We start from the raw sequence: 27100 nt of genomic DNA on the forward strand, positions 1-27100 counted from the left end.
GGACTCCTCTGAGATATCCCGCTGTCACCCTCTGCCATGGAGATTCTACAGCTTTGGGTCAATGGAGCAAGCTCCTTCCTGTGCTCCAGTAGAACACAGAATGATGGAGTTTTGGGCAGGCTAAATCAAAGCCCTGGTTTTTTGCCTGGGTGGTTGCAGGGTTGGTCATCTTCTCAGCTAGCCCCCAAACCTGAGTGAGCTCTCCAACACCTCCCTGGCTAGTTCAGCCTATGGGGTGGGGCAGGTTTTTCTATTTTCACACCTTCAGGGCCACAACTACACCACCAGGGTCAGGTCTTTTGTGCTATTCTGCAGAGAGGCAGAGGTCACTCTCCCTAGTTTTGCAGCTGGTGAGGGGCAGAGGCAGCTCTCCCACCCATCACAGGCAACAAAGGGGCATCTCTCTTCCCCAAGCCACTCTATGGAAAATGAGGGACATGGCCAGAGCTCACACCTGCACCCCTGTCAAAAGGGTCAGACACAATGCATCTTTTTGGGGAATATAACAGGAGGTTAAAATATCTAGTTATATTAATATTAATTAATTATATTAATATATTAATAGTCAAGGGCTGAGAACAATGAACTAAGGCACACATGCCTTAATTCAGCACCTGTTTCCCACTATTGTATTATCAGATTACCTTACCCAAGGAATGGTGCCACCCAAAGTAGGCAAGTCCTCCTATTATCTAGGTAATCCACATAGGTAGGTCTATAGATCAACTTGGACATTCTCTCAGTGAGATTCCTTTTCCAGATAATTGTGGATTGTGTCAAATTGATAGTTAAAACTAAGCACCAGAAAACAAATCACATAATTACAACAAAACAGTTATTTAAATTTATTTATAGATACCATTTTATCAAATTATACTCCAAATGATTAGTTACAGAATGAAATTACTGTCTCCTAGTTATGGAAGGAAAGTTTTTCAAAGCCCCATTTTTTTTCCCTCAGAGGCAATTCAGCTAGCTGCATTTGATAGAATTCAAGCTTACTAAACAAGAATGAGCAGAATAGCTAATAGTGTTTGATTGGCGTGCAAGTCGGGTTTGCATCACTGTAGCAAAAGGCCTGAGATGAACAACTTACGTTTAAATTTATCTTGGTTCATAAATTTAGAGATTTCAGTTCACAGGCTATTGGTCTTATTGTTTTGGGACATAGCAGTACAATCCATCACAGTAGATGTGTGTGTTAAAGGAAGTTGCCCACTATATGGCATTTAGGGAAGCAAGGGGAGAAGAGAGCAGTGAACCCAATAGCTCTTTCCGGGACATGTCCCCGATGATTGGGTCCTACTTCAAGTTTCTACTATCTCCTAGTAGCTCTACAGGCTGTGCACAAAGTTCTTATTATATGGACATTTGGAGAACTTTGAAGATTTTCCATCTAACAGTGATAAACTACTTGTTTAACTTTTACTGTAAACAGATCACAAAAGTTCAGAAAGCTAAAAGAAAAAAAAATCCTAATTTTCTTTAACCTTTTGTCATTGTTCCTTCGCAACCTGTTTTGGTTCAGCTACAGGTCTCTGTGCCCTGTGCTCAGTAGCAGCAGAGTGAGATGTCAACTTGACATCTGGCTAGTGACAAGTATATTACGGAGCTGATCTGTATAAGTCATTCCCAAGCACCAATTTACATAGTAATTGTTTTAATGTCAGCATCTTCAGTTTTCAATGACTGGTTTTAGTCACTCCATTTTCTGTTCCAATCTTTCCTTGTCAACTGGGTTTGATAAACTAGTGATAAGTGGCAATTTATTTTGCCTACGACAGGTCGGGAAAAACTAGTGTTGACTGTCATGAGTGTATTTGAATACAAGGGGGTCATCATTACTTGTTTATGCATTCACCACATATTTATTGGATCTTATGAATATTTTACATAAAAACATGTTATTTAAAAAATAAAACAGTGATTGTAATATTTTTATGCTTGTAGATAGGAATAACAGAATGTGTACATTCTCATCAGCTATCTGTATATTCAGTCAATAGGAAAGTGACTAAGGCTAAGGAAGGAATAATAATCTGATGCTGATATTTTATGAACTGTTATTATTTTGTAAAAAATAAATTGCTCAAAATAAAAATATCCTATAATTATTTTTGTGAAAATGTGAGCATTATAAGTAATTGAAATAATGTTCTCCCTTCATTCATAAGGCTGAGAGTTGCTCCCTCTCCAAAACACATCAGAGGGGTGGGAATCAATGCATATAATCCGATTGTAAGGCTATCTGGGTATTTGAACTAGAAGAGGCAAGCTCAGGAGAAGTGGACACATTTAGATGTACTTGGGCTGTATATTTTAGTGAGAGGATTACTGATTAGATCAACAAGGAGAGGAAGGATATAAAATAGACAGCCAGTACTGAGCAATGATGGATTTTAGCATGTGGCATCAGTTGTATGTGATTGTTAAGAAAGAGAGGATGAAAAGGTAAGGGGAAAGACAGCAAGGGAGCTTCTATTCCTTGATAGAGACAAAGAAGTTAAAAATAGAAGTGTCAAAGAATTTGTTGGTCCTATCAAGTTTCACAAGAGAGACTAGAAAGATACTTGCAACATAAAAAATCATTAGTGATTTGACAAGAACCTTAGGGTGACATTGCAGTGCCTTGAATGAAGTTGGAACTGCGAAAGGATAGGAAGTTGAGGAAGTCAAACAAAAGGTAGACTTTAGTGTTTTGAGCTGGAAGAAATATTGGAATAATGTAAATAATAATAATGTGCGAACACTTGATTAAGCAAAATAATGAAATGAAATGTTATTGAAATGTGTGACTAATCCCGAGTTTTACACATCTTCAGAGAAAGCTAATTCTACAGTGGGAATTCCATATTTTCAGAAGAGTTTTCTTTTCTTTTAAGAAAAGAAAACAAACTTTTTTTTCATTTTACATATTAATCTCAGTTCTCACTACCTCCCCCCTCCCATTCCCTCCACTTACCCTCTACCTCACCCTCCATCCACTCCTCAGAGAGGGTAAGGCACATTGCTGTGGGGAAGATCCAAGGCCCTCCCTACTGTATGTAGGCTGAGCAAGGTATCAATCCAAAGAGGATGGGTTTCCAAAAAGCCAGTACAGCTGGGCGGTGGTGGCGCACACCTTTAATCCCAGCACTCGGGAAGCAGAGGCAGTCAGATCTCTGTGAGTTCGAGGCCAGCCTGGTCTACAAGAGCTAGTTCCAGGACAGGCTCCAAAAAAGCTACGGAGAAATCCTGTCTCGAAAAAAAAAAAGTCAGTACAAGCCATAGGGATAAATCCTGGTGCCATTGCCAGTGGCCTCACAGTTTGCCCAGCCATAGAACTCTCACTCACATCCAAAGGGACTAGTTTAGACCTATGCTGGTTTCTTCCCTGTCTGGCTGGAGCTGGTGAGCTCCCATTCGCTCAGGTAAACTGTTTCAGTGGGTGAATCCATCATGATCTTGATCTCTTTGCTCATATTCTCATTCCTCCCACTCTTCAACTGGTCTTTGGGAGCTCGGTTAAAAAAAAAAAAAAAAAAAAAAAAAAAGAATGACATCTTGAAAAAAAAAAACATCCTAAGTGAGGTAACCCAGACTCAGCAAGATAATCATGGTATGTATTCACTCATAAGTGAATACTAGCTGTAAAGAAAAGGATATTGAACTTATGGGCCATGACCCTACAGAAGCTAAGTAACATGGTGAACTCTAAGAAAAACATATGTAGATCCCCCCAGAAAGGGGAAATAGACAAGATCACCTGACAAAACTGGGAGAAGAAAATAGGGCAGAAGGGAAGGAGGAGGAGGGGAGAAGGTGAAGGAAGAGAAAAAACTCGAGGGAATTGGATAGTCAAGATGGGGGAAGGACAGAGACAGAGAGCAAGGAGATATCTTGATTGAAGGAGCCATTATGGGGTTAGCAAGAAACCTGGCCCTAGAAAAATTTCCAGGAATCCACAAGGATGACCCAGGCTAAGACCTGGGCAATAGAAGAAACGGGGCCCAATCTGGCCTGGCCCTGTAGTCAGACTGATGATTATCTTAAATATCACCATAGAACCTTTATCCAGCAATTGATGGAATCAGAAAAATTTTCCTAGAACATTGTGCACCTGCCACTGAGATATTTGAATCTTTCAATTAACTAAAGAAATAATAGACACATATCACTACATAATTGCTATAATTCTCCACAGACAAATAATTATTGCATTGACCAGATAGTAAGGTAATTTTCATCGTTCAGTTTGGTTAAAAACATGAAAAAAGAAAGATACAATCATTTCAGTCAACATTATAGGAACTCATAGACAATGGACCAACAGCTAAGGAGTCTACAAGGGACTGACCTAAATACTCTACATATGTTTGACAGTTGTGTAGCTTTTTCTGTTTGTTGGACTACTAGCAGTAGGATCAGGGCCTGTTCCTAATGCTTTGGTTTGCTTTTGGGAACCTACTCCACAGAATGGTTTGCTTCCTTGGCCTTAATACAAAGGGAGGAGATTGGATGACCTTAACTTGATATGCCATGCTTTGTTGACACCCATGGGAGGTCTATCCATTTCTGAACAGAAACTGGAAGAATGGATATGGATGGAGCAGAGTGGAGGCAGGGGGGGAGATAGAAAGAAGAGGAATTAGAGGAAACTGCAATCTGGATGTAAAATAAATGGAAAAAAATTAATCAAATAAAAATTTTAAAAAATGAGGATGATTTTTGAAGATATAATTTATATGTCATCAATTCATGGTTTTAATATTGTGTATGTATATTCAGTATAGTTAGTTTATACACAGACCTTTATAACCAGCTGAAAATCATCTTTAGAATGAGCTCATCAGTTCAAAGAGGAGTGCCAGCCATTTGTCAGTCGTCATCACACCTTCTGGTGGCCATGTGACAGGAGCATCAATTGGCAATCAAAGTTCAGGAGTCCACCCATCAGGAGAAAAATCCATGATGGCTAAAGCTCAGACAGCCAAGGCCCTGAAACCACAGGCTCCAGAGTGTCTTTTGCTTCTGCTGGGCCTTTATATGCTTGCTGCTGCCATCCTTCTCTGGTATCTGGCATGATGTGAGCGGCCCAATTATTAGCTGCCATCCTTACCTTCCTAGGGTTGGCTGATGATCAAAGGTGATAACTAATTACTTATACCCATTTTTTTCCTCAATCTCCTGATAGAAAAAAATATTGATGAGTGGGTACTCACCTTAAAGATTTAAAGTAGAGCTGACTGTTTTTCATGTATAAAAGTTTAGGTTTATGATTCCTTTAAAATTCATGATAAGATTACCTTTAAAGGTAAGTTGTAGCATAATTGGTCTTTTCTTTGTAACTGCAAAATACAGCCTGCCTGAGAAAAATAACTTGTTGCTTGCTTACACTTTGCTGATCTATAACAGGTTGCTTGTGTATGAATGCTTGTGAGTTCTTAGGGACAACTTGTTTTTCACCTGTAATACATAAAATGTTTAATCATGGAAGACATGTGGAAAACATGTTGGTTTTTTACTTGTATTATTGTAATCATTCCCTTGAAAAATACTGTAACCACATTGTAAATTTTATATTCTGAAAGATATTGATGAGTTTTAAAAGCTCTAAGGAAAAATTATAAAGTAGGAGAAGGAAAACATTAAGAGAGACAGAAGAAACATTTCTGGGTAGAGATAAGAAAGATAATAAGACAGAAGAATAAAGAAAGAGACCATCAAGAGAGTGTGTGAGTGTTTTTTCCCTAACCCCTCAGATAAAAATGGCATAGCACCCACTAATTCCATAGATTCCCTTAGAGCCATTCACTGCTGGAAGCTGATCTCCAGGTGGGGATAGCATCCTTCCTTCATCCACAGTCCTAGGTACCACTGCCTACTTTCTGCTTTTTAGGTTTCCATTTAAGGAACATCCATGTAATCATAATCTAACTCTAGGAGGAGTTAGGAATTCTTGTTTTTGCTTAGTAACATGCTTTCAAAGTTAACATTATATCAAGCGGTAGAATCAACATTATTTGACACCTATTATTGATTGCATAATTTTGTTTTATGGTTTATTAATCTATTCACTATCCCTGAGATCAAGATAAAAATTTATTAAAGATTTAATTCTTTTTTCTCTTCCTTCTTTCCTCCTTTCCTCCTTTCCTTCCTTCCTTCCTTCCTTCCTTCCTTCCTTCCTTCCTTCCTTCCTTCCTTCCTTCCTTCTTCTTTTGGATTTTTGAGCCAGGGTTTCTCTTTAGCTTTTGGTTCCTGTCCTGGAACTAGCTCTTGTAGACAAGACTGGCCTCAAACGCACAGAGATCTGCCTGCTCTGCCTCCCGAGTGCTGGGATTAAAGGCATGTGCCACTACCGCCTGGCTAAAGATTTAATTCTTACAATCATTTTCTGTTTATTTTTCTTCATGGTCTGAGGTACAGGAAAGCTTATTCTTTCAATTTCATTTCTAGTTTCTTGGTACCATTGTTGAAAGGATATATTTTTCCATTTAGTGTTATTGGTATCTTTATAAAAATTAATAGACCATAGGCATATAACATTATTTTTGGATTTTCTGTTCAATTCCATTGGTTTGTAAGTCCATTTCCTTACTAGCTATGTGTTTTCTTGACTACCATTGTCTTATAAAAGAGCTTGAAATAAGGAATTATGTATCTTCTCACTTTGTTCTTCTTTAGGATTGTTCTTGTCAAATAAAGAAATATTAATGTACTTTAACAAAAAATTAAATTGATAACCCACAAAATCATAGAAAATATTTTTGAGTTATATATGTGGTAAGAGAAGTATAACTAATATACACAAAACACATTTACAATTTAATAACAATCTCTCTCATAAGTCTGAGCATTATAATAATGTTGGTCTCAAATGATGCTGAATGCTGTTAGCTTAATAATGCATGCCTTCTAAATTGTGAACATGGACTGTTCTTCAGTAAATTTCAATGTTTTCCTTTTCAAAGTGTAAAATTTGTACATCTTTGGTTAAATCTAGACTATATCTCTGAATCTAGTTTGTTTTAAAGTAACATAATGGTCCTTATTCTGACATATGAGCATTTCATTATTCTTTGTGGCTAAATAGCACTCAATTGTATGTGTACTACTTTTTCTTTATCCATTCATGTTATAATGGACACCAATTTATTTGTCTATTCTGGGAGTGCTGTGATAAATACTAGTATGTGGGTGGATGTACTGATTATTGGCGAGTTCTCTTGGGCAATCTCCAAGAAGAGTTGTAATTGAGTCACATGGTAGTTTGAGTTTTAGTATTCTAAGGAGTCTCTACTCTATTTTTATTGGCTGAACTGATTTACAGCTTTAGTAATAATCCACAAGAGTTTGTTTTTTATGCTCTACTCTCCTTCACTTATATTTTGAATGTTATCTCTTCTAAGTCAAAAATAGGATCTCAGTTTCGTTTTGATTTGCATTTCTAATTAATATTTAGTTAAAAACTTTGAAGTTTTTTTTTAAATATGTGTATTTATTGGCACACTGGATATGTATTTGTCATCTGATAAGCTTGTGAGAAAACAGTTTTGTAATGAGGATTCCAACCTAATCAAAGAATTAGTCTCCTAATAGATAACAACTATGATGGTATTACTAGGAGGTGGTGGAGTTTGGAGTTAGGGAATAATTGGGAGAAGTAAGTCACTGAGCACGGCCTGAGAAAGCTACATCTTTTTCTTTTTCTCTCTGTTTTCTGTCCATCATAAGTTTTTATTCTCCACATGCTGGTCTCAGGCCTATGGGAATGGAACCAAGCAATCATACAGAAACCTGTGAGATCATGAGCCAATATGCTTTATTTCTTTCTTGTCTCTCATGTGCATTTTGCTACAACACCCAAAATAAACACACTATTAAAAATAAACCCACACAGTTATAATCGCCTTATTCTTGGCAAGTTTCCCCAAAAAATCCTACATTGGGAAAAGAAAACTTACAAAAAAATGCTGAGAGGACTGAATATCTACTCATAGAATCTTTTAAAATTGATTTTTATTGAGCTCTACATTTTTTTCTGTTCCCATCCTTTCCTCTCCCCTCCCCCTTCAATCCACAGAATCTTAAAAACACATCCCTATCTTTTCCCTATAAATTCAATTCAAAATAAGCTAAAAATCTCCATTTGATACTTTAAAACTTCAAGAGGTAGACCTAGAGGACACTAGACCTTGGCACAGATATTAACTCTCTAAGAGTATGGTTATTTAGGAAACAGGACAAATCCTTGAATGATGGAACTGTATCAAGTTGAAAAGCATAGCTAAAGAAAATACATGATTACAGGGTAAAAGGACAACTCAAATGGGAAAGGATTAACTAGCTATTCTAGCAGGAGAGAGTTAATCTTCAGAACATTTAAACACTTAACAGATATCTAAAAGATGAACAAATGGACAAGTCAATGAACAAAGGCACAAACAAAAATGAAGATGCTTTTCAAAAGACTTGCAAATATCCAGTAAGTGTGTGGAAAAAATATTGCCAGCTTTACATGACTAGTAAGGCACAGCAAAAACATGTTGACCCCCTCTTGTTCATTTATTTTTTTATTTTTGAGATTATAATAAATGACATCATTTTCCTCTTCCCCTTTTTCTCTCTAAACCCCCATATACTTTCTTTGCTCTTGTTCAAGTTATCTTTTCCATTAGTTGTCACTGTATGCATAAATAAGTGTATGCATATACATACATGTTCTGAAATACAACCAGCTCAGTCTATATAATTCTACCTATATGTATGTTTTCAGAGATGATCATTTGCTATTAATTAGCCAATTGTTTTGATCTTTCTTGGAGAAGACTGTTTCTCCTTTTCTTAACATTTCTTTGTTGCTGGCAGTTCTTTGTGTAGGGTTGAAGTCTCACGGATTTTCTTCCAAACACTTTGGCAAGTCTGTTGTTGCTACCTTTGTTCAGTTTATCTGTAGACGGTGACCCTAATGAGTCTTTGTGGTGTTGCTTCTGAAATTCCTGGGAGATACAGTGCCAAAGCAAATTCCTGAACCTCTGGCTCTTATTTCCAACATCTCTTCTGCAAAGTTCCTTGGCTTTAGGTACAGGAGCTGTTAGTTGGGTTTATTTGCTGGGCATGCCTTTAAGGGGATGACTTCACTGCCCCTTTCATTATGATTTCCTTCTAAGTAGTGAGACAGATTTCTTTTTTTTTCTTTTTTTTTAAATTTATTTATTTATTAAAGATTTCTGTCTCTTCCCCACCGCCGCCTCCCCTTTCCCTCCCCCTCCCCCAATAAAGTCCCCCTCCCTCATCAGCCCAAAAAGCAATCAGGGTTCTCTGCCCTGTGGGAAGTCCAAGGACCACCCACTTCCATCCAGGTCTAGTAAGGTGAGCATCCACGAAACTGCCTAGGCTCCCACGAAACCAATAGATCCAGTAGAATCAAAAACCCGTTGCCATTATTCTTGAGGTCTCAGTAGTCCTCCTTGTCCGCTATGTTCAGCGAGACCAGTTTTGACCCAGGCTTTTTCAGACCCAGGCCAGCTGGCCTTGGTGAGTTCCTGATAGAACATCCCCATTGTCTCAGTGTATGGGTGCACCCCTCGCGGTCCTGAGTTCCTTGCTTGTGCTCTCTCTCCTTCTGCTCCTGATTTGGACCTTGAGATTTCAGTCCGGTGCTCCAATGTGGGTCTCTGTCTCTGTCTCCTTTCATCGCCTGATGAAGTTTAATATTCAGGAGGATGCCTATATGATTTTCTTTGGGTTCTCCTTCTTATTTAGCTTCTCTAAGAACCCGAATTATAGGTTCAATGTCCTTTATTTATGGCTAGAAACCAAATATGAGTGAGAACATCCCATGTTCCTCTTTTTGGGTCTGGCTTACCTCACTCAGGATGGTGTTTTCTATTTCCATCCATTTGCCTGCAAACTTCAAGAAGTCCTTGTTTTTTACTGCTGAGTAGTACTCTAATATGTATATATTCCATACTTTCTTCATCCATTCTTCAATTGAAGGGCATCTAGGTTGTTTCCAGGTTCTGGCTATTACAAACAATGCTGCTATAAACATAGTAGAGCATATACTTTTGTTGTGTGATAAGGCCTCTCTTGGGTATATTCCCAAGAGTGGTATTGCTGGGTCCATGGGTAGGTTGATCCCAAATTTCCTGAGAAACCTCCACACTGCTTTCCAGAGTGGTTGCACAAGTTTGCATTCCCACCAGCAATGGATGAGTGTACCCCTTTCTCCACAACCTCTCCAGCAAAGGCTATCATTGGTGTTTTTGATTTTTGCCATTCTGACAGGTGTAAGATGGTATCTTAAAGTTGTCTTGATTTGCATTTCCCTGATCGCTAAGGAAGTTGAGCATGACCTTAGGTGTCTTTTGGCCATTTGAACTTCTTCTGTTGAGAGATCTCTGTTCAACTCAGTGCCCCATTTTATAATTGGGTTGATTAGCCTTTTACGGTCTAGTTTCTTGAGTTCTTTATATATTTTGGAGATCAGACCTTTGTCAGTTGTGGGGTTGGTGAAGATCTTCTCCCAGTCAGTGGGTTGCCTTTCTGTCTTAGCAACAGTGTCCTTTGCTTTACAGAAGCTTCTCAGTCTCAGGAGGTCCCATTTATTCAATGAGGCCCTTACTGTCTGTGCTGCTGGGGTTATACGTAGGAAGTGGTCTCCTGTGCCCACGTGTTGTAGAGTACTTCCCACTTTCTCTTCAATCAGGTTCAGTGTGTTTGGACTGATATTGAGGTCTTTCACCCACTTGGACTTGAGTTTTGTGCATGGTGATAGATATGGGTCTATTTTCATTCTTCTACAGATTGACATCCAGTTTTGCCAGCACAATTTGTTGAAGATGCTCTCTTTTTTCCATTGTATACTTTTAGCTCCTTTATCGAAAATCAGGTGTTCATATGTTTGTGGGTTAAAGTCAGGGTCTTCTATTCGATTCCATTGGTCGACTTCTCTGTTTTTATGCCAATACCAAGCTGTTTTCAATACTGTAGCTCTGTAATAGAGTTTGAAGTCAGGGATGGTAATGCCTCCAGACGTTCCTTTATTGTATAAGATTGTTTTGGCTATCCTGGGTTTTTTGTTTTTCCATATAAAGTTGATTATTGTCTTCTCCAGATCTGTGAAGAATTTTGATGGGATTTTGATGGGGATTGCATTGAATCTATAGATTGCTTTTGGTAGAATTGCCATTTTTACTATGTTGATCCTCCCAATCCAAGAGCAAGGGAGGTCCTTCCATTTTCTGGTGTCCTCCTCTATTTCTTTCTTCAAAGACTTGAAGTTCTTGTCAAATAGATCTTTCACTTCCTTGGTCAGGGTTACCCCAAGATATTTTATGCTCTTTGTGGCTATCGTGAAAGGTGATGCTTCTGTGATTTCCCTCTCTGTTTCCTTATCCTTAGTGTATAGGAAGGCAACTGATTTTTTGGAGTTGATCTTGTATCCAGCCACGCTACTAAAGGTGTTTATCAGCTGTAGGAGTTCTTTGGTAGAATTTTTGGGGTCGCTTATGTATACTATCATGTCATCTGCAAATAACGAAAGCTTAACTTCTTCCTTTCCAATACGAATCCCCTTGATCCCCTTATGTTGTCTTATTGCTATTGCTAGAACTTCAAGCACTATATTGAAGAGGTATGGAGAGAGTGGACATCCTTGTCTTGTTCCTGATTTTAGTGGGATGGCTTTGAGTTTTTCTCCATTTAATTTAATGTTAGCTGTCGGTTTGCTGTAGATAGCTTTTATTATATTTAGGTATGACCCTTGTATCCCTATTCTCTCCAAGACCTTTATCATAAAGGGGTGTTGAATTTTGTCGAATGCTTTTTCCGCATCTAATGAAATGATCATATGGTTTTTTTCTTTCAGTCTATTTATATGGTGGATTACATTGATAGATTTGCGTATGTTGAACCAGCCCTGCATCTCTGGGATGAAGCCTACTTGATCATAATGGATAATTTTTCTGATGTGTTCTTGAATTCGGTTTGCCAGTATTTTATTGAGAATTTTTGCGTCGATATTCATGAGTGAGATAGGCCTGTAATTCTCTTTCTTGGTTGGGTCTTTGTGTGGTTTTGGTATCAGGGTAACTGTAGCTTCATAAAAGGAATTTGGCAATGACTTTTCTGTTTCTATATTGTGAAATACGTTAAGGAGTATAGGTATTAGCTCTTCTTGGAAGTTCTGGTAGAATTCTGCGTTGAACCCATCTGGTCCTGGGCTTTTTTTGGAAGGGAGATTTTTGATAACAGTTTCTAGTTCTTCGCGACTAACAGGTCTATTTAGATCATTCACCTGGTCTTGGTTTAGCTTTGGTATATGGTACTTATCTAAAAAAATGTCCATTTCTTTTGCATTTTCCAGTTTTGTGGCATACAGGCTTTTATAGTAAGATCTAATGATTCTCTGGATTTCCTCTGTGTCTGTGGTTATGTCCCCCCTTTCATTTCTGATTTTATTTATTTGCGTGTTCTCTCTCTGTTGTTTAGTTAGTTTGGATAGGGGTTTGTCGATCTTGTTGATTTTCTCCAAGAACCAACTTTTTGTTTCATTGATTCTTTGGACTGTTTTCTGTGTTTCTATTTTGTTGATTTCTGCCCTCAGTTTGATTATTTCCAGTCTTCTACTCCTTCTGGGCACCTCTGCTTCTTTTTTTTCTAAAGCTTTCAGGTGTGCCATTAAGTCCCCAATGTATGCTTTCTCTGTTTTCTTTAAGTGGGCACTTAGTGCTATGAACTTTCCTCTTAGCACTGCTTTCATCGTGTCCCATAGGTTTGAGTATGTTGTCTCTTTATTTTCATTAAATTCAAGGAAGACTTTAATTTCTTTCTTAATTTCTTCCTTGACCCAGGTGTGGTTCAGTAGTTGACTGTTCAGTTTCCATGAGTTTGTCGGCTTTCTGGGGGTAGCATAGTTGTTGCCATCTAACTTTAATCCGTGGTGATCTGATAAGACACAGGTGGACACTGATATTCTTTTGTATCTGTGGAGGTTTCCTTTGTTTCCGAGTATATGGTCAATTTTTGAGAAGGTTCCATGAGCTGCAGAGAAGAAGGTATATTCTTTCCTATTTGGGTGGAGTGTTCTGTAGATGTCTGTTAAGTCCATTTGCTTCATTACCTCCAATAATTCTCTTAATTCTCTATTAGGTTTCTGTCTGATTGACCTGTCCATTGGAGAGAGAGGTGTGTTGAAGTCTCCTACTATTAGTGTGTGTGGTTTTATGTCTGCCTTGAGTTTTAGAAATATTTCTTTTACATAAGTGGGTGCTTTTATATTAGGGGCATAGATATTCAGGATTGAGATGTCATCCTGATGAATTGTTCCTGTTATGAGTATAAAGTGTCCATCTCGATCTCTTCTGATTGATTTTAGTTTGAAGTCAGTTTTGTTGGAAATTAGTATGGCCACACCTGCTTTTTTGTTAGGACCATTTGCTTGAAAGACCTTTTCCCAACCTTTTACTCTGAGTAGATGCCTGTCTTTGTGGTTGAGATGTGTTTCTTGCAAACAGCAGAATGTTGGATCCTGTTTTCGTATCCAATCCCTTAGCCTGTGCCTTTTTATAGGTGAATTGAGACCATTAATATTAAGTGATATTAGTGACCAGTGGTTGTTTACTCCGGTTATTCTTACTGTTTTCGGTAGTAGAGTTTGTGTGTGTCCCTTCTTTGAGTTGTACTGGTGAAGGTTCGCTAGATTCCTGAGTTATTGTAGTCAGTGTTGGCAATGTTGGATTCCTTGGGTTGCGATTTTCCTTCTATTACTTTCTGTAGCGCTGGATTTGTGGCTACGTATTGTTTAAATTTGTTCTTATCCTGGAATGTCTTGTTTTCTCCATTGATAGTGAATACTAGCTTGGCTGGGTATAGAAGTTTGGGTTTGCATCCATGGTCTCTTAGTTTTTGAAGAACCTCTATCCAGGACCTTCTGGCTTTCATGGTTTCCATAGAGAAGTCAGGTGTAAGTCTGATCGGTTTACCTTTATAAGTTACTTGGCCTTTTTCCTTTGCAGCTCTTAATATTCTTTCTTTAACCTGTATATTTTGTGTTTTGATTATTATATGGCGAGGGGATGCTTTTCTTTGATCCAGTCTGTTTGGTGTTCTGTATGCTTCTTGGATATTCAAAGGAATATCTTTCTTTATGTTGGGAAAGTTTTCTTCCATAATTTTGTTAAATATATTTTCTGGGCCTTTGAGCTGTAATTCTTCCCCTTCTTCTATTCCTATTATTCTCAGGTTTGGTCTTTTTATTGTGTCCCATATTTCCTGAATGTTTTGTGATGAGAATTTGTTGGCTTTGCTGTTTTCTTTGATCAGTGCGTTTATTTTCTCTATGGTGTCTTCAGAATCTGAGATTCTTTCTTCTATTTCTTGTATTCTATTGATTATGCTTGTTTCTGTAGGCTCTGCTCGTTGACCTAGATTTTCCGTATCCAGCTGGTCCCCAGTTTGTGCTTTCTTCCTTGCTTCCATTTCAGTTTTCAATTCTTGAACTGTTTCCATTACCTGTTTGTTCGTTTTTTCTTGGTTTCCCAGGGTCTCATGTACGTATTTACTCAATTCTTCAAACTTTTTGTTATACTTCTCATCCATTTCTATAAAGGTGTTTTTTACATATTGTTTAAGGGACTCTATTGCTTTCATAAAGTCGATTTTTTCCACTTCTTCTGTGTTAGGGTGTTCAAGTCCTTCTGTTGTAAGATCATTGGGTTCTGGTGCTTTCATGTTGTTTTTCAGCTTATTGGGAGAATTTTTGCCTTGGCGCCTGCCCATCTCCTCCTATTGATGATCTCTAATTGGTCTTTTAAAACCAGATCAGGTTTCCCTGCTGGCCAGAGGCTCCTCTTGCAAAATTCCCTCGTTCTGTTTCCTGGCTCTTGCCAGGGGCCAAGATCCCTCTCACCCCTCAGACGGGTCTTCAGGAAAAGAACCAGGTTCCCTGTTTGCCTGGGACCTCGCCAACCAAAGGCCTACCTCTTTGATTTAATTGTCCTGGGGCGATCTGCTCTTGGTGTTGCACTGGTCCCTGTAGCCTGCGTTGTCTGCCACTGTGTCAGTACCCGCTGGTCCCGGCCGCTGCGCCAGCTACGTCGCCCGCCGTGCGACAGTTTTCTTTTACTGTTGCAAGAACTCTCCTTGGTGTTTTATAGGAGACACAAGGTCCTTGTGCTCACAGATAATTCCTACAAAAACTAGGAATGTTCTACTTTCTCATGGATACCACATTGTTGTTTTTATTTTCTGCAAGCTTCATAGTTTGTCGCAAATTTAGACAATAGATATTATATTGTAGCAAGTGGGAGTGCTAATGTTTCTACCGCTCCCTTGTTTGTTATTAGAATTTTTTGTTTAATTTGTAGTAATTGATCCAATTATTTTAGTGAAGTCTATTTCTTTCCAGTACAGTATTAAAGCCCTAGTGTTGACACTTACAGAGGGGCAGCTTGGGTATTCTCATACTTAGAAGAAAACAGTGACAGTGGTAACACTTTCCCCCTTCCAAACCATAACATCTCTGAATTTTCATAACCCTCAATGGCTGATTTATTATTTTCGTTAATGCAACATCTTGGAATATAAATCATTCTACAGGCAAAGCTATAAAAATTCTGTCTTTTTTGAAGACATATCTTCCAACGTTCCAGACTTTTATTCTTTGAGAAATTCATACAGCTTCTTTTTAGTGTATTCGTTTCCATTATCCAACTCTATTCTTATCCAACATCATGTTATTTCTCTTGGTATAAAAACAAACTAACAGCAACAACAACAAACAGAACAAAATCAAAATAATAAAAATAATGGAGTTCAGTTTGTATTGATCACCTACCAAATACCCTTGAGCATCAGGCCTTCCCTGGGTTGATATAACCAAGCTTTGGCATCCGTTCTTATTTCAGAACTCATCCTAACTTTTCAGTTCTTCATTTCTTTTCTGACAAATATCAGTCTACAGAGATAGCTATATCTTTGTGAAATACACTAGCTGCCTTCCAGGTGATTTCTGCTACAATCTCTAGCCTTTGTCAGTGAGCTGAGCTGTTAAAATTGTGTTTTCTTTGTTAAAAGCAGAAACAGTAATATATGACGGCATGGAACTCCCTCAAAAGCAGGGATCTTCATAGGATGTAGGAGAGCTTGCCAAGATCCCAAGGGTGACACTGCATTCCAGGTGCTGAGGTCTCCGGAAGAGGGACCAGCAGCTGCTTCACTCACAGGGAGAGCACATCACAGTTATGGAAACTGTGATAGGCTATGAAGGATTCCAACATGCCACATGCCAGGAGCGCTTCTGTTGCAAGAGTGATGCCCAAGAGCAGGAGCTTCTGCTGCCTCTCCACTGGGTACCTGCAAAGTTTCACCTTAAAGCGATGGGGAGCAGGAAACCGGGTTAGAAAAGCTGTAACACCATCTCTCCCAGGAAGCCATTCTGGCTGGGAGCATGGCCCAGAGGCAGCCCGGTGAGCTGCTCTCTGGCAGCCTACAAGAATCTGACTTGCAGAGATGGCAACAAAGAAGGATGACACACTTGTGGTGTACATATCTTCTCTTTTTCTTTTCCTATATATTGCAGCAGATTTCTTGAATAGATGTTAACTCGTTTGCTTTTGGGGACAATTGTCAGGGGCTTCAAATATGTTTGTTTTGAAAGTGTTCTCCCCAGCTTCATTGGGGAGTAGGTTGATACTATTCCATTACAGAAGTTAATCCCTGGGTGAATTATCTTTGCAAACACATATTAGTGCTTGTCACTCATATGATTGATAAGCACTTTGTCATAAAGGCAACAAAGATTATACATATTATTGAAAATACAAAATGAGGTTTAATCAATATTATGTGTTTTAATATATTTATTCAAGGATTTCTTTGAGAATATTTTAAATGAAACAAGGCACAATTATGTGTTAATATTTGGGAAGTTAGAAATGGAAAAATATGCATTTAAAATGTTACTGTAATATGTGAATGAGGTATTTGTTTCAATCTTATATTACTTACTGCTATTACTCACTGATGATTAAATCAATTGTGATTAATAATTAGGTTAAAACATAATATGTTTTAAAAGTTGCATTAGTATTAGGTATACATATTTTCCCTTGGCTATCAACACAAACATCAATAACATTTTTCCTACCACATTCCACATCAAGTGACAACATTTACAATAATTGCCCAAAATTACATGGCTCAACTGGTTGAAAAATAAGTCTATCACTTTCCTGAGAACAGCAAAATATTTCTCAGACCCTCATTTGTTATGTGTAAGTTATGGTGTTAAGCACCGACTTTCATTTCTGAAAGCTTCTGAAGGGGGCAAAATTAAATAGTGAATTTAGAGTTGTGCTTGCTACAATAACATTTGCAAAAAAAAAATCCAATTTCTTCTCTACGTGTTAAAGGCCTCCCTTAGAATTCTCTATGCAGCCCAGGGATGTGAACCCCTGCAGCTCTGTCGTTGGCCTCTCAAATGTTAGGATCACAGACAGGGGCAGCCATGCCTGACACCTATGCTCTTTTCTTTACAGAATTCAAGATATGACTCTATTTCTCAGTCTCATGCGCATTTTTTGCTTTTTTTTATTTGATTCTTATAAGTTCACACATACACGCACACACATACACACACACACAATCTTGAAATTCAATAGGTACAATTTTAAATCGACTAGCTCATTCCTAAAAGATTTAATTTATTTTTATGTACACAGCTCTCCCACCAACACTCCGAGACAAAGGACCCTTCTTCCGTCCCTCATTTCACTTTTCAAATAGCCTGTTTCGTGCTCTGTCATCCATGCTGAAGGCTGAACGCCTGACAGCTCGCCAACCGTTCTCTCTCCTAGGAAGGTTTGCATCTCCATAGCGATATCATAGACAAGTTTCACTTCCAGTGATAAAACATTGTCTCTGTTTCTCAGGCTTTAGTCATAAGATTAGGAGTATGTGTTAAATTTGTTATCCTGGTAACTTCATTATAAATCTAGATCTTGACTTCTAGAAACACAATGGTGTCCTGATGCTTATCCTGTTATACTTGGGAATATACTTACAGCTTTGTCAAATCTGGAAGATACCCAAATATGTTCTAAAAGTTTGATTTTAGTTGTTCATTACTGGCCATTCATTCTTCCAGTATGTTACTTGTAACCTTTATTGATTTTTCTCTTAGTGTTTGAAATGATCTTAACTTAAACAGCATTTGATTCAAAGGCCACATTTTCTACCTCCTGCGCTGGTGGTCTCACACTTGGCTAGAGTACGGAGGGAGGCATTTTAGTATGTTTGTGGCTGAATTCACTTGTGAACTTACTGAATGAAGTTATTTCATCAACTTTGCATGCGTGGCACCATAAAAACATGAAGGGAGACTCACTATTGCTAGGCAAAATGCACTGAAAGCTATTATAATTGAGAATAAGAAGCAATATTCTTGAAAACTTTTGCCTACTTACATCCAAACATTTCTGTGAATGAGTATTAGCATTTAATCGAACCTATTAAATCATATTTTATATTTCATATATAATTAAGATAAATATTTTAAACATATTGAGCGAATATTAATTAAAAGTTGAATATATATTTATCAGTTTTTAACTAAAATTAACTGACTAATTTAATTATATAATGGCAATTCAAACAGAGCATTATAATTAATTTATTCCTTCACAATGTACATTTTTATGTTAACGAAAATAGGCAAGGTAAATCATCATTAGAAGAAAGAAATAAGCAAACAAAGAAATGCTGAGTGATTTTGCTGCAGTTGATTGGCAAACCTGGTCTCAGTTTTAAAAATCTTACTCTCTAGGGAGGAACTTGAAGAAAGATTACATCCTTAATATAGTAGACAAACAATTACAAAGAAAACCTGTGCTTATCAACTTCATTATATTAAATCTGTGGAAATATGTTCAGTTAGAAGTAGCATTTTTGATAGGTAGGAATATTTAGAATATGGAATGCTGAATAGTCGAAAGTTCAACCAAAGTTCTGAATATGCTCACAAGGTCTCTTTATTCTATGTAGATGAAGTATCCGGAGCTGTTTATTGGGAAGGAGAATCCTTTTCTGATAGATGTTGTAATTTAGACAAGGGTTTTAAAGGATTTTGTGAGTGGTGTGCAGTGTCTTCCTTGGAATTCCTAGGACCAACCTGATCCTTAGTAAGGCTGAAGAGGCTGTGGGCCCTATTATGGAACTCAGGGGAGAGGTGTAGTCTGGGTTCAAAGAGTGTTAGCTGATGGTAGACAGTATCATAGGTAGGGTTCCTAGATCCTTCCTGGCCTCCAGTAGAGCTAAAGCCTTCTTCCAAGGTAGTGAGACAGGATACAGGGCCCAGAGGTGGAGGTACAGTCTGTGGCTGATGGACAATTTTCAAGTGGATGGTGAGCAGTGTTGTCCCTGGGGTCTCTAGGATCACTCTGGCCATTGGTACAGCTGTCAGGCTGTGTGACTTTGTGTGGAGCTCAGGAAAGAGAGCACAGTCTGTCTTTTTGCAATCTTAACTGCAAATTAAAAAATATGTTCTACATAATACAAACATATATGTGACATCCTAGGTAGGTGTCTAAATATGAAAGTATAACAATATTTTTGTGAGGAAAAAACAAATTGTGTTATTTTGAAGCCAAGTCATTAATATAACTACTGACTGGACACCTCTCACACAAATGCCCTCAGATCTATTCAGCATTGTATGAAATGAAATAAATTATACACAGAAGATGTAAAGAATATTCTATACATTGAACATACAGACATGACAAAGTACAAAGTTGAGTGGTTAAAATGTACAGATTATATAAATTTTATGTTAAACACACACAGAATAATAGTATGGAAAATTATGGAATATTTAGACAATAACAGAGCAGAGATAATATAACACAGAGATGATTTAAAAAAACAGGAAAAATGAATTAAAAAACCTAAATAAAAATCTTGAAATAATTTAATTACTGGTATAGAAGTAAGACTCCTCAAGTTATTGTTCACTCCCATTTGATTTTGCTTCATTCATGGTTCTAAGACCATGGTTTTGTTTCTGCCTATGACATATCTGTTATTGTCTATGACATATACAATTAAAGATGGGTGTTAGCTTTGATAACAGTGAAAAAAGAAGAAATAATAAATATAAAAATATAGCCTTGTAGACTGAGATTTCTAAAGTAACTCATAATGAATTAGTGTAAACAAAGATGTATATTAAACATAGCAAACCATGCATAACGCACGTTACCTAAATGTGAGCATGTGAACTGGTACATAAACCAGCAACATATACCAGAAGCACACACACACACTAGGAACTTAGGAATGCCAACGAGGCGTCAGTTAAGAAGAGCTGTAAGATAATATGTTCACAGTATGTTTTAAAGTCCAGACAAACACAGCCTTTCTTAATGGCACTCTGAGACTACACAAAGTTTCTTTGAACTATCACATTTTAAAGTCATCCAAATCTTGCATCCTGTTCAACAAAGGGAAACAACATAAGCAAACTAAGTCAGTTAGCTGTATAACAGTTAAACTAATAGTCCCTAAATAGGTGTCGATTGGATTCTGTGATTTCTGGGAGCATTTACACAGAGAATCATAGTGTAACTACCACACACACACACACACACACACACACACACACACACACATTTGAAATGCATAGGGAACCAGACTGCATCAAACGTTAAGCATTGTGGGTCCTGAAAGACTTTAGACTTTTCTGCAGATGTGATTCTAACAAAGTCAGGGGGACATCAGCGTTCTCTTGGAGAACTGGATATGAGCTGACATCAGGTTAAACTGTCACCATGGTCATTTCTAAAAGCCTCCCGGATATACAGTCTCACTAGTTTTCTTTTTGTTAAATATTTTATTTTATTACTTAAAAATTTCCAATGCAAATTCCCACTCCTTTCCCTCCTCCCACTCCCTCTCCTCCTAGAGTTTATTTATTTTTTATTATTTTGTTTGATATAATTTTACTCAACAGCATTTGACCTTTTATGGAATCCAGCCTCAATAACACAGTATGAGTGTGGTAAGAGTAGCCACTATTTGCTTTCTTAACATTTAGAATAGTATTTTCTTACAAATCCAACCTCTGTGGATATAATACAAATTTCAAATTAGTTTTGTTTTTACTTCTTGCGATTGTGTAAGGATATGTTTTTTTAAATGTTGTGATTACACTAAAAATAAACTCTTAAAAGAGCAGTCTTTTTCCTCCGCAGCTTCTGGGCTGCTAACTGTAGCGCTTTCCACTGGAATGCACCTTAATAGGTTGGAAACATTGGGGGAGAAGGGAAATAAAAGGAAATTATTGTCTGAGAATATTTACTATGTCAACAATGCAGCCTAATCGTCTTTAACGGAACACAATTAGACGTTGGAATTTCTCAAAACAAGAAATGTTTTGGGCAGTGGGAACTGCTACAGATAATTGTAAATAATCTGAGAATAATTAGTCTGAATAAAAGGCTGAGAACAATATAGAGAGTTTTCAGCTTGAGAAAAATTTATTTGCTCTTCACATTAATCCTCTACTTAAGGATATTAGAAAATGTAATTTAAAACAGATTCTGAAAAGAAACCCAGTAATTATTGTATTTGTCAAATAAATGGATGAAGTAGTGATGGAAATAAAATAATAGCCCCCTAAAGAATAAAATGTTTTCCCTCTTAATGGTCAATTATCCTTATATAACACAGTTTTACATATTTAAAATTCGTATTTAATTTATAGCTCTAATCATTATTTTTCTTGGTTTCTGCACATTTGATTCTCTCCCTTCCTCCACCCTCTCTCCCTTGCTCCCCTATTCTCTCTCATACTAATGTTTCTTAAAGGAGACTGGGATGGGAGGCTCCAGTGAAGTGGAAAATCCTGTTCACGTAGCATGTCATCAGATTTTTGGCTTTGTATAAGCTTTCAGAAAACCACAAAAGATTCCACTCCGCCCTCATAATTAGCAATTTAAAGGTAATCTTGAGGTCACTATAGAGAGGTGGTTCCAGAAGATTCCAGGCAGCATCATTAGTGGATTAATATACACAGTAGAACTCTCTGTCAGTTGCCAAACCACAAGCAGTTCATAAAGTGACAGGGAATTGAAAAAGGAACTACTACCATGTAATCGCTCATTCTAATTACTCCTTATAGGAATATTAGGTCAAGGACCCAAAGAAATACTATCTTAAGAAAGCAGTCCATTAAAGGTTCATGTCCAAATACAGTTCTGGTAAAATGTCAACCAGAGAAAAATATTTATCATCAATCCATAATATCAAAGATAAAAAGTATAGACATCTAAAAACATTTTGTTTTAAATAAAGATAATATAGGCAATGAAATTGCAATAATTTTCAGAGTCCGCATTATGGTTTAGATTCAAAATGTTGGCCACAAGCATGCATTCAAAGATCTGGTCTCCAGAGGCAGCACCGTTTTGGGAGGTTGTACATCTTTAGGAAGTAGTGATTTGGTAAGGGAAATGGGTCACTGGAGGTGGGCCTTGTGTTTTATATCCTGGTTCAATTTCCTGCCCCATCTCTGCTTGGGAGTTCACTAAGGGTAAGTGACTGCTGTCCAGATGTGTACGAGCCCATTACTGAGAGTACCGTGATGACTCACAGCTGCAGGCTGGTCCTGCTGTGGTTCCCTCTCTGCTGTTCATCACCTCAGAACTCAGCCAAAGTGTCAAGATAAAACCTTCTGCTCCTTCCGTGTTTTCTTGTTTTTTTTTGGGGGGGGGGTATTTTTTTTTTTTGCCTTTTTAAAAATTGTAACAAGGCTGACAATGAGGGCTGACTGAGAAGCCAAGGACAATGGCACTGGGTTTTGATTCTACGGCATGTACTGGCTTTGTGGGAGCCTAGTCTGGATGCTCACTTTCCTAGACCTGGATAGAGGGGGGAGGACCTTGGTCTTCCCACAGGGCAGGGAACCCTGACTGCTCTTTGGACTGGAGAGGGAGGGGGAGGGAAAGTGGGGGGAGTGGGAGGGAAATGGAAGGAGGTGGAAATTTTTAATAAAAAATAAAAAAAAAATGTAGCAAGAATGTTGGCATTCTTTTCGAATTTCAAAATTATTTAATTTTAAATAAACACGTGTAACATTACAAAATTACATGTAATGTTTAATTCAAATGGCTAGTGCAATACTTCAGTTACATATACCATAATAATATGCATTAAAAATAATGACACCAAGTGAGAAAGCAGCCTCTGCTTCCCGTCTAGGCAGCACACTAGAGCTGATCCTGTTGTCGAGGACGCAGGTGAGCCAGCCAGAGGTCTTGAGAGCAGGAGAGCTAACCCCGCTGATTCCCCATAGCCAATACAGCAATACAGAGAGAGGGTGCTACATAGGGCAAAACAGTAGAACTGGCCCTGGTGACATGAATGTGTGGTGATTGGGTGGTGGTGGGAAATCTGAGGTCCTGATCCTTGTTGCAGGCTACAGTAAGTGAGCTCGGCAAGGCAGTGCTAGATAGCTCACCCACATAGAGATGAGAAGGGAACTCTAATGAGCTGACCAATCCAGCTATCATGCAGGCCTAGAACCAGTTGGCCCACCCTAACATCCACTGAATCTATGATGTTGGAGCATGTGAAGGCGACAAACCTACAGACTCAAAACAACAGGATCTCCATGACACAGACAGACGGCAAGAGGATATTCAACAGGAGCCCCAGTGAAACCCTGTTATCGGTGGTGTAGCAGAAGCCAGAGGCCTCCAGCCAGACCAATGATTTATGACAATGAACACTTGAAAGCAAACACAAACAGACTAAAGGGTAAATTCTGTGTCTCAATGGAAACCACTACAGCTTCCTGAAAAGCTGCTGCTGCTGCTGCTGCTGCTGCTGCTGCTGCTGCTGCTGCTGCTTCTTCTTCTTCTTCTTCTTCTTCTTCTTCTTCTTCTTCTTCTTCTTCTTCTTCTTCTTCTTCTTCTTCTTCTTCTTCTTCCTCTTCCTCTTCCTCTTCCTCTTCCTCTTCCTCTTCCTCTTCCTCTTCCTCTTCCTCTTCTTCTTCTTCTTCTTCTTCTTCTTCTTCTTCTTCTTCTTCTTCTTCTTTCCTCCTCCTCTCCTCCTCTTCCTTCTTTCTCTTTCTTTCTTTCTTTTTCATTTCTTTGCTTTATTTGGTTTTCAGTTTTTCTTTTAAATTTGGTTTTGCTTTGTGGGGGAAGTTTGCCAGGGCAGGGGGTGGATGCCAGGGGATAGAGATAAGTGGGATCAGAATCCATGATGTGAAATGCGTAAAGAATCAATAAAAGTTAAAAACAATAATAACACAAAATAACCAAAGTAACAAACACACTTGACGTGTTCACACTTACTTAGCATGACGGATATCTGGCAGAGACCTCTCTAAAGCAATTTTGTTGCTGACAAAAATATTGAAGCCATTTTCCCTGTAAGCTGAGTCATCCTGGTATTCTTCAGTAAGGGGGTATGGTTTTCCATGCTCACCTTTCCCTACAAAGGAAAAAGAAAAGGTTTTCATCTGATAAAAACCTATTTCATATTCTAGAACAGATATTCATAAATAAATGATGTATAATAAAATTGTGCAATGTATACACACTGGCATATTTTTTAGCCTTGAAGAAATATTGAAAAATGGCATATTCAGAAAATTCTTTAACTGAAAGCTATTATATTAAGCAAACAAATTAACACCCAAAAAGACCAATACTTTGGTCTGAAAGAACACTGGCAGGTTCACATATGCAGGTATGTACATGAAGATGCTGGGGGTAGCCATCACATGTTGCTGCTTTGCCTTACACACCAATGCAAGTTTTCTAGCAGAACTTACCCCAAACCTCAATACAGCACATGCATATGCCTCTGCAGGCAAGCTTGAACTTACTTGCAAGCAAACACCATACGTAGATGTGAATCACAAACATATGTATTTGCAAAATGTATTGGTATTTGTCTCCTGGCTAAAATGACATTAATAGAACTGTCTTTACGATCAATTTTGGATGTCTATTGATTGTGTGCTATTTGCACCACTGGGTATGGAAACTGAAAATGTACATAGTATTGTGACAGACCTGCAAAAGCTGGGAGTATGCTATGATTAGGAAGGTAAGGGCAGATTTATTAAATGGCTGCTTCAAGAACAAAACCTGGCATGTGTACAGTTAAATACACTAAAAACAAACAAGCAAAATTCGATGGACTAAAGAAGCTAGTGTAGGCTAATTAGGGAAAGCAGATTGTAGCTCAAGTTTCCTCAATAGAAGAGGATGTGAGCCATTTTTAAAGAGGTAGGACCGGAGGCATTTTACATAAGAAGAAACTGGGATAATTGAATTGTGAAAACCCAAAATTGAAATGCAGTGCTGAGCAAATATTTAATAAATCTATTTTACAAGACAGAGATCTGTTAACATTGAATATTGAGAATAAAAGAGACTTAGGTCAGAAGAAGGATTCTATGACACTTTAAGTTATTCATACTCTTCCTTCTGAGCAAGTAGCACGAGGTTAATATTAGAATCAGGGAGGATGTGAAACTGGAAAACTCAAACATACTTGAATCTGAATATTTTTTAATCATTCTTATTGAGCTCTATCTACATTTTTCTCTGTTCCTCTCCCTGCCTCTCTCCTCCCTTTCACCCATCTCCTATGGTCCCCATGCTCCCAATTTACTCAGGAGATATTGTCTTTTTCTACTTCCCACGTAGATTAGATCCATGTATGTCTCTTTTAGGGTCCTCATTGTTGTCTAGGTTCTTTGGGATTGCCACTTGTGGACTGGTTTTCTTTGCTTTATGTTTAAAAACCACTTATGAGTGAGTACAACCAGAACCTGGAAACAACCTACGTGTGCTTCTACTGAAGAATGGATAAGGAAAGTGTGGTACATTTACACAATGGAGTACTACACAGGAGAAAAAATAACGACATCTTGAATTTTGCAGGCAAATGGATAGAGCTAGAAAACATCCTTGAATCTTGGTGCCATCATACTTTATTTATATGTAGAGAACTTTTATTATCACTCCAACATAGACAAGAATCTCAAATACCATATGCAGACTCTTTGTTCCCACTTTTCTCTTCATTTCTTTTCTTTTTCACCTCCTACTTCTTCATTGACCCTTCTTTCCCTCCTTCCTGCTGTTCCCCCTTCTTTTTCTTTACCCCTTCCTAATTCTTGCCTTTCTTCCTCAACCTCTGCTCTCTATGCCTCTCTTTCATATGCACACCACCCCTTCTTATTCCTCATTCCTTTTTAAAAGACAGTCTTGCCATATAAATCTGGAATTTCCTATGTAGACCAGGCAAACTCAAACCTTGTGGTTATCCTCCTGTCTCTGTCTTATAATTGCTGGGATTGAAAGATTGTGAAAATCTTTAGAAACATCTGCTTTCTTTAACATATATTTATGGTGAATTAATGTTTTACTACTTCATGACTGTCTTTCAGTGGATATATACACTATGTAAAAGCAAAAAAAATGTTCAACATAATGCCACCAACTTCTACAAGGTGATTCTGACAGAGTAGGTACCAGTCCGTATTATTTGGGGAGTAAGCAAAAGAAGAGGTGCTGAGAATTTGGTATCTATTTCCTAAAAGAAATAAAGTCATTTATTTTCTTGAAAGCAAATATCGACCACTTCATCTCAGAAAGGGTTTGAGGATTAAATGGTGTTATCAGAGTTACTATTTTGAGATTAAAATATAAGAGAAAAGTTAAAAAATAGGATATTGGAATTAAAGAAAAGTATAACAATCTTTAAGGTAACTCAGGTCTGGGAACATGTTTTGGGTGCAGAATCTAGCTCACTGAGCGGTGCTTTTGCTCTTTCTAATTTTAGTAGAAAGCTCTTTATATACATATACTTCCAGTTGTCCATATATATATATATATAGTTATATATGTATGTATGTATGTATGTATGTATGTATGTATGTATGTATGTATTATGGACACCTGGGATGTGTTGAGTACCAATATGATAAAGTGTTTGAGTGATATTTTTTCTATTATTATTATAAAGTAGAAAGTTTTCACTGTGCTGCCTAGTCTGTCCACAAACCCCTGTGCTTGTGTGTTTTCCCTTCTTA

The 27100-nt window shown here is 37.8% G+C and overlaps 1 protein-coding gene across 1 annotated transcript in view; it reads right to left on the bottom strand.

The window, feature by feature from the left end:
* The window catches only part of Galntl6 (polypeptide N-acetylgalactosaminyltransferase like 6), a 1029419-nt gene that overhangs the window by 595002 nt on the left and 407317 nt on the right, over positions 1-27100 (bottom strand). The window contains exon 3 of the mRNA XM_050161819.1: positions 24345-24483. Coding sequence (XP_050017776.1) covers positions 24345-24483 — 139 coding nt within the window. The remainder of the gene's footprint in view (positions 1-24344; positions 24484-27100) is intronic.

Source organism: Alexandromys fortis, unplaced genomic scaffold (assembly GCF_014885135.2).
Source record: "Alexandromys fortis isolate MF-2015 unplaced genomic scaffold, M_Fortis_MF-2015_v1.1 scaffold_137, whole genome shotgun sequence".
Taxonomy (NCBI): Eukaryota; Metazoa; Chordata; class Mammalia; order Rodentia; family Cricetidae; genus Alexandromys; species Alexandromys fortis.